The following is an 11211-nucleotide window of genomic DNA, read 5'->3' as shown; positions in this document are numbered from 1 at the left end:
GGGAGACCAGAGATGGAGATGGAGGGGAAGAAGCTGGGGTGTTGGCAGTGGGGACACTCCTGCTGTGCAGGTGCTTATGATGTCACTAGTGGCTGCGTAGCTTATAGAGCTGGAGCATGTAACTTGTTCATGCAGATGCTTGTGATGTCACTGGTGGCTCTGTAGATTTTTGGACAGGATAATGCAGATACTGAAAGCATGAACAAGCCCCTAAAGAAGTGGAAGGCAGATGAAAATGCCAAGATTCTGGGGGTGTTGGAGGCCACACTGAGGGCCAAGACTGACAAAGCCATCTCTCACCCTGCACTCGCTCATGTCTCCCAAAAGTTTCTTACTTCCCCTGCAGTAATGAGACCTCACTCCAGGAGGTTCATGCATTCTCCAGGCTCATGGATTTTGCCTGAATTCCAGGCAAGTGTGGGTAGTGAAGGAGACGAAGACAGGAAAGTCATCTCACGGGCCATGAGGAGCAGTGTTCAGCCACCCCCAGCAATGGGCGTTCCCCATCTGCCAGGGTGAGCCATGATGGAAAATTCTCAGGTAACCCCTGGTTTGTGCAGGGTCCTGCAGCCACACTCCCAGGGCACACCTACTCCTCCTCCACCTACAGACATCAACTGCTTTCCCTTGCTGGGCTCAGGAGTGGTTGTAAGGATTTGCTAAAGCCCTGAACCATCACTCTGAATCTCAGTGACTTCCCTCCACCCTCTCTCCCCTCACTACACACCTCCAATCACTGCCTAGTCACTACTGAAAAGTTAAGCAGCTCTCAAGGCTTTCCTCAGTTCATGACAATGTTTCTCCATTCACCATGCATGGATCTGAGAACGACCAGTTGTGGAAACACCCCAAGATGTGTTAGGTGAGGACCTCCCTGAGGCACCTCTGCACTCTTGGAGGGCTGAGTGCTTTTGCAAGGCTCCAGGAGTTCATTTAGTGCCATGTATTTGGTGTTCCTTTCTTGAAACACAAAGCCTTTGTGCTGATCCAGACTCCCTCATGGTGTCCGATTGTACCATAGCTCTTCTTCATGTCAGTAAACTTAAGTTCTTTAATTTTATTTACTTCATTCCTGTGATTCACTGTTACTTGACAAGGTAGCTCTCAGTTCCATGGTGTATAACCTCTGGCATGAACTTTTCAGACTGTGGTGGGTTGACCCTGGCTGAATGCCAGGTTCCCACCCAAGCCGCTCTATCACTCCCCCTCCTCAGCTGGGGGGGGGGGGGGGGGGGGGGGAGAAAATATAAGAAGAGGCTCGTGGGTCAAGATAAGGACAGTTTAATAAGGTGATAGCAAAGGTCGCACACGAAAGCAAAGAAAACCAAATGATGTTATTCTCTATTTCCCATCAGCAGGTGATGTCTAACCACTTCCTGGGAAGCAGGGCTTCAGTACGTGTAGTGTTTGCTCCGGAAGACAAAAATGCCCCCCTTCCATCTCCCTTTACTTAGCTTTTATATCTGAGCTGACCTCATATGGTATGGAATATCTGTTTGGTTAGTTTAGGTCAACTGTCCTGGTTGTGTCCCCTCCCAAGATCTTGCCCTGCCCCAGCCTGCCATTGGGGGGGGGGGGGTTGGGGGGGGGCAAAAATGTTGGAGAGACAGCCTTGATGCTGTGCCAGCACTGCTCAGCAGTAGCCAAAACACTGGTGTGTTATCAACACCTTTCTAGCTACTGATGCAGAGCATAGTGCTATTGTTACTGATTTGGTATTGATTTGTTATTAGTTAGAATTAATCATATTCAATTTTAATAGGAATGTAGAATTATAAGAAATATTTTAGCAAAAACTATACATATCCATTATATTCTACACATTTAACCATGGGAGTGTTAAGTTTGAAATACAGAGTCATAGGAACTTAGGAACTTTAGAAAATGTACTATGTGTAACCATACGAATTCAAGTATTGTCTAAAATCATTTAAGCACAGAAACTTTGACAAAGATCTGTTGATCAGTAGTGTTTTGTTTTAAGAAACTAAGGAAACCGTTATGGACACCAGTTTGCTGCTTGGAAACCCCTTACCCTTCCCACCTCGATCTAATTATCGAGGATTCCAATCAGTAGAGTTAAGTAAGATTAACCAATGAGTGTTTTAACATCAGAATATTAATGATATGCTGTGATGGAAGGACCAATGATTAGAAAGGTTATATTTAAGAATAGACATAGTATGCATTTTTAAGAAAATTAATATAGATGATGGTGAGAATTGTACTATGCAGAATCACCTGAGAGGTCAACTATCGGACAAAGTGAGGAAGACTATGAAAGACCACCAGAGGACTCTAGAAGACCACCAGAGACCTTCACTGCACCTGTGTAGAAGGACATTTGTATATGCTAATAACTTCCCAGAAACCTAATGAATATGCATAACCTTTCTCCGAAACCTAATGAATATGAATGAATAAGTTTAATATAAGGTGTATGATTTTGGTGTTCAGGTGTGCGTGTTTTTTTGAGAGGACTCACCCGCGCACCTGGCCGTCAATAAAGAAGTGTCTGCTTATCTACACTAAATAGGTGTTGATAAATTCTTTATTCCAAATTTTTCGGACACACCAGGTTCCCATGAAAATGAACTCTATCCCAGCTGAACCCAGGACAGACTGTCCTGGAGGACAAGGGGGCTGTGAGTCCCTCCTGGATCTTCAGGGACAATGTTCTCAAAGCCCAGGAAGAAGCCAGCTCGATGCAGAGAGAGTCAAGCAGGGCCTGGCAAGAGGTCAGCGTGGATGAACAGGGACCCCCCTGACTTAGGAGGTCCAACACCAGAAGGAAGTGCAGGGAGGCTGGAGGGGGAACAGCCTGCCCAGGAGGCAGACAGACACCTGGCCTGTGGGTGCAGGGATGGAGACACTAAAGCCAGAGCTTGGTCGTGGCTGGAAATGGCCACGCATGGGGTGGGGACCCAGAAGGGCTTCTCTAAATGTGTTGTCAGCACAAGGAAGGCAGCTGAGGGAACCCTGGTCCCAGTGGCCAGTGGGGCAGGGGACAGAGTGCCAAAGCCAGTGTAAATACAGCAATTCCTCAGAACCAAGATTCTCCCTGGAGACTGCTGCCACACTGCAGGACTGTGGCCGAGCTGCCAGAGCACTCAGGCCTTGCACGAAGCCAGGGTCTCAGAAGGAGAGTGTGGGAGTGGAAAGAGAGCAGCTCTGGTGCTCCCTTGCAGTGCTGCTGTGCTGAGAACATTTTCCCCTTTCCCTCTTGTCCTGGTTTCAGCTGGGATAGATTTAATTGTCTTCCTGGTAGCTTGTATAGTGCTATGTTTTTGAGTTAGGTATGAGAAGAATGTCAGTAACACTGATGTTTCCAGTTGTTGCTAAGTAGTGTTTAGTCTAAAGTCAAGGAATTTTCAGTTTCTGATGACCAGCCTTTGAGAAAGCTGGAGGGGCACAAGAATTTGGTAGGGGACACAGCCAGGGCAGCAGAGCCAATGGGGTATTCTATACCATGTGATGTCCCATCTAGTATAGAAACTGGGGGGAGTGGGGGCGGGGGATTGCCGCTCGGGCACAGACTGAGCGTCCATCGGCAGGTGGTGAGCAGTTGTACTGTGCATCATTTGTATATTCCAATCCTTTTATTATTACTGTTGTCATTTTATTAGTGTTATCATTATGATTATTAGTTTCTTCTTTTCTGTTCTATTAAACCGTTCTTATCTCAACCCAAGAGTTTTACATCCACTCCCAGTTCTCTCCCCCATCCCACTGGGTGGGGGGGGGGGGCTGAGTGAGCGGCTGTGTGGTGCTTCGTTGCTGGCTGGGGTGAAACGATGACAGCCTGTAATGAGTTACATTATGAATGCTCTGCAAAAGGAAACAGGCAGTTAATTGCTTCTGAGAAGCACCCATTCATCATTTTCCACAGGGCATCCTTGAGCTCCTGGTTCCTCATGCTGTAGAGGAGGGGGTTCAATGCTGGAGGCACCACCGAGTACAGAACGGCCAACACCAGATCCAGGGATGGGGAGGAGATGGAGGGAGGCTTCAGGTAGGCAAACACTCCAGTGCTGATAAACAGGGAGACCACGGCCAGGTGAGGGAGGCACGTGGAAAAGGCTTTGTGGCGTCCCTGCTCAGAGGGGATCCTCAGCACCGCCATGAAGATCTGCACATAGGAGAAAAGAATGAAAACAAAACAACCAAATGCCAAAGAGACACTAAGCACAAGAAGCCCAACTTCCCTGAGGTAGGAGCGTGAGCAGGAGAGCTTGAGGATGTGGGGGATTTCACAGAAGAACTGGCCCACAACATTGCCCTGACAGAGTGCTAGTGAAAATGTATTGGCCGTGTGCAGCACAGCATTGAGAAACCCACTGGCCCAGGCAGCTGATGACATGTGGACACAAGCTCTGCTGCCCAGGAGGGTCCCGTAGTGCAGGGGTTGGCAGATGGCAACGTAGCGGTCGTAGGCCATGATGGTGAGGAGAGAATACTCCGATGAGATGAAGAAAAGAAAGAAAAAGACCTGTGCAGCACATCCCCAGTAGGAGATGGCCCTGGTGTCCCACAGGGAACTGGCCATGGCTTTGGGGACAGTGGTAGAGATGGAGCCCAGGTCGAGGAGGGAGAGGTTGAGAAGGAAGAAGTACATGGGGGTGTGGAGGCGGTGGTCGCAGGCTATGGTAGTGATGATGAGGCCATTTCCCAGGAGGGCAGCCAGGTAGATGCCCAGGAAGAGCCAGAAGTGCAAGAGCTGCAGCTGTCGCGTGTCTGCAAATGCCAGGAGGAGGAACTCAGTGATGGAGCTGCCGTTGGACATTAGCTTCTTCTGGGCATGGGGCACAGTTCAACAGGGAAAAAGAAGGTGACAAGTTAGAACAGACTTCTCTGAGCAAAACCTAATGCATTTCTCAAAGAAACCCCACCAAAGCTGCCTCTCCTATTTCAGAAAGACCTTTGTCGGGTCCCATTCACGAGCTATGCTTGGTGCTGGCTGAGGCTGCACTGGGAGCAGTAGGCTCTGCTGTGGGCTCCAGGGGACTCAGTCCTGCCCTACAGCAAGAGGTAAATAGGAACGCGGCGTGACCTAATATTGAATCTACTTGTCCTATCACAGAGTTTTTCAGCATTGTCGCTTCCAATTCAACGAAAAGTGGGGAAGAGCCGAGGAGATTTTCTTTGGAGTATTTAGTTCTGGTTTCCCCACCAAACTTACGGAGTGCATTGGGTAGGGAAAAAAGCGAATGTCCTAAAGATGGGGTGTCCTGAAAGGAGACTTTTGTCATTTGTATCCCTGGGAGCCTGGGGATTAGGAGGGGATTGGGATATTTAATTAACATGGACAAATCTCTGCAATGCACCCAAATCCCCTCTCCCCATTCCTCTCCAGGGAAAAGGACAAGAGGAGCAGGGACAGGAGGATGAAAATGGATAAACACTACAGCTGGTGCTGCCAATGGAGGCAGGAGAGGGACAGATGGTAGGGCATTTGATAATTTCTTCTCTTCAGGGCTGAGGCCCCTGAGAGGGTGACGGAGTCCCCCTGGCCGTAAGGGCAGAGGATCTGCTGGGTGGGACAAAAGACCACGGGTTTTCTCCAGTGATGGCAGGGACATGCCTGAATCCCCCTTCCCACAGCATTTCTGGAAGCAGCTCCCTCTCACTGCCTGCCCCTGTCTCTGCTGCATAGAACTGTCCCTGTCAGCAGCTGCTTCTCCCTCCCCTTGGCTGCTCCCTCTCCCTGCTCACAGACCCCATCCCACCCGCTGTGGGCTCAGCTCTGCCCTGCAGACCCCTCCTGGCAGACAAGCACAGCCCAGGGACATCTCTGTGTGTGCAGGGGCTAAGAAGCACCTCAGACAAGTCCAAAGGACAACTGGGGTCTCGGTGCCTTCTCCAGAGGGGAGAATTAAATTCTAGTCTCACACTGCCCACCTGCCCACCAAGATGATAAAAATTTAAAGCAAAACCTCCTTAACTTTCAGGAGAATGCTGCCTTGACGTTCTTCTTGAAAGTCCCCTCGGAAATGCCCAGGACTAAACCTGACCCACGCAGCACCCTCTCGACAGCGGCAGCACCCTGCTCTGCCCTTCCAGGGGTCGTTTCTTTCACCCACACCTTCTCCCCACCCTGTCCTGGGGAGTTCCCCGTGCAGGCTGAGTGCTGACCCTGGCAGGCAGCAAAGTCCCTGCTCCACCACTCAGCCCCTGAAACACCAGGACCCTGCTCTGAAGGACAGCCCTGGGCACCCCTGCATGCACACCCGGCTTCACAGCCCTGCAGCTGGTGCCAGGAGAAGGCAGCCCTCGTGCCCTGTCCCTCTGACAGGGCAGCAGGGAAGCCCTGCTCTGGAGCACACCCTTCTCCTCTACACCAGAGAAATGAAGAGTCCTCCTGCCAGATCCCATACACTGTCAGCTGTGCCAGTGTTCGGAGATCCCTGCAGGAACTGACGCTCTATTGCCCTGCACCCACAGACTCACCATGCAGAGGGCTGTGAAGAAGATTTCTCCCGCAGTGAGCTCTCAGCATCCTCCCACTCCACACTGCCTTTAAGCTCTCTCTGCCTTGCAGGTCTCCTCTCGATGCCTGCAGGCAGTGCCCCCAGCCCTGCTCCTGGGCAGAGCTGTCTCTCTGCAGCGCTGCCCGCTTGCCAGGAGCTCCCTCTGTCCCAGGAGCCCAGCCCAGCTCAGCAGCAGAGGACCAGCCCACGGTGACACTTTTTCTTCCCTCTCTGGGCTCCCTGCAGATGTGTCCCTGGGCCTCCAGGGGAACCTGCTGGGAAACAGGCTGAAGCAATCACTGATGTTCCCTCCCGCACCTGGGGAGAGACGCTGCTTTCCAGCAGGGTCATTGCTCTGCTGAGAGACAGACTTGGGTCCAAGAAGCAACTTTTCTGAGAATCATAAGAATCGTTGAAGTTGGAAAAAGACCCTTAAGACCACCAAGTCCAATTGTGAACCTAACACTCGCAAGTCCACCAGTAAACCGTGTCGCTAAACACCGTGTCTTTTAAATACCTCCAGTGAGGGTGACTCAGCCCCTTCCCTGGGCAGCCTCTTTCTTGTTCCATCATTGGGCAGGACACCCAGACAGTGACAGGCAGGGATCTCCTTTATCTCTGCTGAGTCCATGGAGGCATCTCATGCTGGGTCTGTAGTCCTAGGGCTGGAAGGGGACTCAGCTCCCTCCCATGCCCTCCACAAACCCACAGGAGGTGGGATCCCTCTTGCCTCAGTGCAGTAAATAGGCACCTGCACGTCAGCTCCTTGTCTCAGCTCCCATGATAAATAATGTTGATAGAGGCCGTGAGTGAGGTGTTCAGATGCAAACGTCTGGTGTCACTGGAGGTGCCAGAGGTGGTCAAAGATGTGTGCAGGTAATAGAGACAGATCTACGATCTGTGCAGGCATATATTGAGACAGGACAACATCTGAGTGCCTCTTAGCAGCTCCTGGGAATTTCCGTTGGCCAACTGAAATGACAGCTGATGCCCAAATTAAGGGCAATGGAACCTGTCCCTCCTCATGATGTTCAGGGTGGCCTATAGAGATATTCCTCCGACAGAATGGAGTCATGTGCCATAGGGAGAGATCAGTCTTTGTCTTCCTCTTCTCCTTCTGTTGGATTTACTAGGTCTTGGCTGACAATATTGGCTGTAGTCTCATGTTCAGCCCCAGAGTGGGTTACAGAATTCAGAGCAGATACTCAATTCCAGGTTCAGATCCAGGCCCACAGAGCTACAGGAAATGTCAGGGCTGGCATGGAAATCACAGTTCCTACACGAAAAGCAATTCTTCAAGGGATGATGTGGAACAAACCACCCAGACGGCATCTCAGAGAGTATGATTTGGTGCCTTTGTGCCATTGATAGTTGCCATCAGTCAGAGGCACCAGTCACCAGATGCCATCAGGGATGCATATTCTGTCCCTTCTTCGACCCGTTAGCTGCTGAAATTGCCTGATCACAAAGCACATCACAAGGGGTCCTTTCTCACTCCCATGATTATCCAACCAAGGAACATCCCAAGCATTTGAACAGTGTTCCTGGGTACATCTTGCCTTCAACGGCAGCACCATCTAGGCACAGCAATGGTTCATAGCAAAACTCAGCTGACACTCAAAAGGCAATTTAAGGCCACCAAGATGAGCTGTTGCTACTTCAGGAAGTTAAAGAAGAAAGAGAAATTCTATGGGACCACTAATACATTAAGTGAGAGTAGGTGTAGAGAGATTTGCAATTGCCTATGTCGTCTTTGGCTCAATTACCACCAGCAAGGTCTCCCAGGCCTTTGTGCTTTCAGGACTCTGGAAGGGAAGGGGGTCAACCAGTGGTGGATGAGGATCATGCCTGGGATTACCTAGCAAACTACACCCTTACCAATCCATGGGACCAGAGGGGTTGTTATCAAAGGTGCTGAGGAGGTGCTGGTCTGTTGTGATCCCAGTAAGGAAGGCACTCAGACTCTGTGAGGCATCATTTAGAATGCTGTGCCTTAGGTCTAGCACTCTAAGGAGAGAATTGTACAGATAATCTTATGTCCCTTTAGATGGCTGGAACCCCAGAAGGTGTAGCAAGGCTACAAGAAGGATGAGGAGGGTGGGTGCCCGGTGTATGAAGTGGTAGCTTGGATTTATGAGGGTACTCTGTGTGACAGGCATCAGGTTGGGTTAGCTTTTGTCACTGAGGATCAGAGGAGTCAGTAAGAGTGACATTGTGCTGGCAGTTACAAACTACCTAATCATGGGAGAGGAAACAGAAAAGGTCTTTTATCAGCAGCCGAGGAATTCCCCAGGTTTATGAGCAGGTGCCTATGGGGGACTGGAAGTGCCCTGGCATTCACTGGCCAGGCAAAGCAACAGGGTGCCAACAGCCTGAAGGACCTTGGGACAACTTCTTAACAGGGCTGCTAGGTGGGCCAACGAGGGTGATGGTCACCTGGACCTGACCCTGGCTCACAAGGAAAAGCTGGTCAGGATGTGATCACCAGCATCTGCCTTGGCTGTCATGACCATGAAACAGTGGGGTCTCAGACCCCAAAGGGCAGTGAGGAAGGCCAGCAGCAGAGCACAGACTCTGGACTCCAGAGGAGAAGTCTTTGTCTTACTTGGGAGACTGATCTGGGTGGTGCCATGGGAAGCAGCTCTGAAGGGTGAAGATGCATGAGCAAATCTGACAGGCCTGACAGGGCAGCCTCCTCCAAGCACAAGAATGATCTCTCCAAGTACCCATGCAAAGAAGCACTCCTCTCAGGAGAGAGCTCTTGCCATTAAATGATAACAGTTAGCAATGAGATAAAAAGCACTGGTGTGAAAACTTCATGACAGAGGTTACACACTGTGAAATTAAGAGCTACCTTGTCAAGAAAAAGGAAATTACAGGAATGAAATTAATTGAATTAAAGAACTTAAGTTTATTGAGGTGAAGAAGTGCTGGGTTACAATAGGCCATGATAACTCAGGCCATCAGGGAAGAGATGCAACATAGAGATGGGCTTGTGATCGAGGGGTGGACTTGACCATGGACACTGTTGCACAGATTATCGATGAATGTGAAACATGTGCTGCAATGAAGCAAGCCAAGCATTTAAAGCCCCTGTGGTATGGAGGGCGATGGCTGAAATAGAAGTTTGGGGAGGCCTGGCAGATTGACTATATCTCACTCCCACAGACTCTCCAAGGCAAGCGCCACGTGCTTACAATGGTGCAAGTAACCACTGGATGGCCGGAAAGATATTCTGTGCCTCATGCCACCACCCAGAACACTATCCTGGGCCTTGAAAACCAAGTCTTATGTTGACACAGTACCCCAGAAAGAACTGAGTCAGACAACGGGACTCATTTCCCAAACAACCTCACAGACACCTGGGGCAAAGAGCATGGCACTGAGTGGGTGTATCACTTCCCCTATCACGCACCAGCCTCTGGGAAAATTGAATGATACAATGGACTGTTAAAGACTACATTGAGAGCAATGGGGGGTGGAACCTTCAAACATTGGGATACACATTTAGCAAGAGCCACCTGGTTAGGCAACACCAGAGGATCTGCCAGTCGGGGTGTGTCGCGTCCCAAAGTTGGAGCTACTCAGGTTCGTGGATTTCCTTTGTCAGAATTAAGGTGAAACGACACCAGGGGAGTTCAAACAACAACCAACATTTATTCAACCCAGCTAACTTTGTCCAAGTACACGTGAATTTGTTAATATGAACCTTGCAACATGTCACTAAGCCGCTATTTGAGAAGAGGAGGGAAGGACAGGAAAATGAAATGGAAAAAGGAACATGAAATGTATCAGAAGGAGAGCCCTCCCGTTGAGTCACGAGGTTCAGAGCACACCCCCTTGCTTTCTGGACTCCTTCTCAAAGAGGAGCTCAGGGGCGGCGAGGTCCACTCTTAGTCTCAGACTTGGTCAACGGTTTATGTTTCAAAGGATGAGGTGTAGGGACTGTGGAAAAGAGAGAAGGAAAAGAGGGGGAGAGTGAGAGAAAGAAAGAAAGAAAGAAAGAAAGAGAGAAGAGAGGGGGTTCACCAGTCCTGGGTCCAGCGTAGAGATCCAGTTCCGGAGGGCGCACACTGAGGATTCGTTCTCTCCTCTTTTATAGCGTGTTAGTTGATGATCTCAACATGCGCAGTTCCCACACCCGGGGTTCACTGGAATCGGTTAGTGAGCTTTGGGGAGGGGTGTTCATTGTGGAGTTGCCTCTCTTTTCCTGCTGGCATGATCACTTAAGATAGAAGCACAGTCCCAACTTCCATGGGGCCTTCTTCCTCCAGGAAGGCATAAATCGTTTTCCTTCTCCTGGTCACTTCAGATAAGGAATTGGGGCTTTGGAGAAGTGCGTTCCCACCCTCCGTGGGGCCCTCTCCTCTGTCCACATTGTCCTGTTCACAAAACTCCAGCATTTTTACAGAGGTCGTTTTGTCCACCAAAGCTCTTTTAGGGGATGCTTGAGACATTGAATTTGTCAGACCGTCACAGGGCGGCCCTGCCCAGTCAGAACTTTTAGGTACTGTAGAAGGGGATAAAGTCCCTGTAGTGCACATAAAACATGTGTTAGGGAAGACAGTCTGTGTTAGTCCTGTCTCAGGCAAAGGCAAGGCCATTGGTGGGATTGCTTTTCATCAAGGGCCTGGGTGCACTTGATGGGTGATGGGAAACGATGGGGAAGTCCAATGTGTGCCTCAAGGGGATTTCATTTTCACCTGCTCACCACACCGCACTGAAGACCAACCCTGCTCTGCCG

The 11211-nt window shown here is 50.1% G+C and overlaps 1 protein-coding gene across 2 annotated transcripts; it reads right to left on the bottom strand.

Annotated features, from left to right (window-relative positions):
- Positions 1-1844: 1844 nt before the first annotated feature.
- Positions 1845-6496, bottom strand: LOC126037160 (olfactory receptor 14A16-like). 2 transcript variants are annotated; one of them, XM_049797431.1, is made up of 2 exons: positions 3879-4783; positions 1845-1910 (listed from the first exon to the last, which is right to left on the bottom strand). In XM_049797431.1, exons 1-2 carry the CDS (start codon positions 4781-4783, stop codon positions 1859-1861), a joined length of 957 nt encoding a protein of 318 aa, XP_049653388.1. In that variant the 3' UTR covers positions 1845-1858. The 2 variants fall into 2 exon arrangements, with proteins under 2 accessions (XP_049653388.1, XP_049653387.1); XM_049797430.1 differs by lacking the exon at positions 1845-1910 and adding an exon at positions 6450-6496 and having other exon boundaries at positions 3818-4808.
- Between the last annotated feature and the right edge of the window lie 4715 nt (positions 6497-11211).

Source organism: Accipiter gentilis, unplaced genomic scaffold (genome assembly GCF_929443795.1).
Source record: "Accipiter gentilis unplaced genomic scaffold, bAccGen1.1, whole genome shotgun sequence".
NCBI lineage: Eukaryota > Metazoa > Chordata > Aves > Accipitriformes > Accipitridae > Astur > Astur gentilis.
This window is presented reverse-complemented; position numbering and strand designations above follow the sequence as displayed.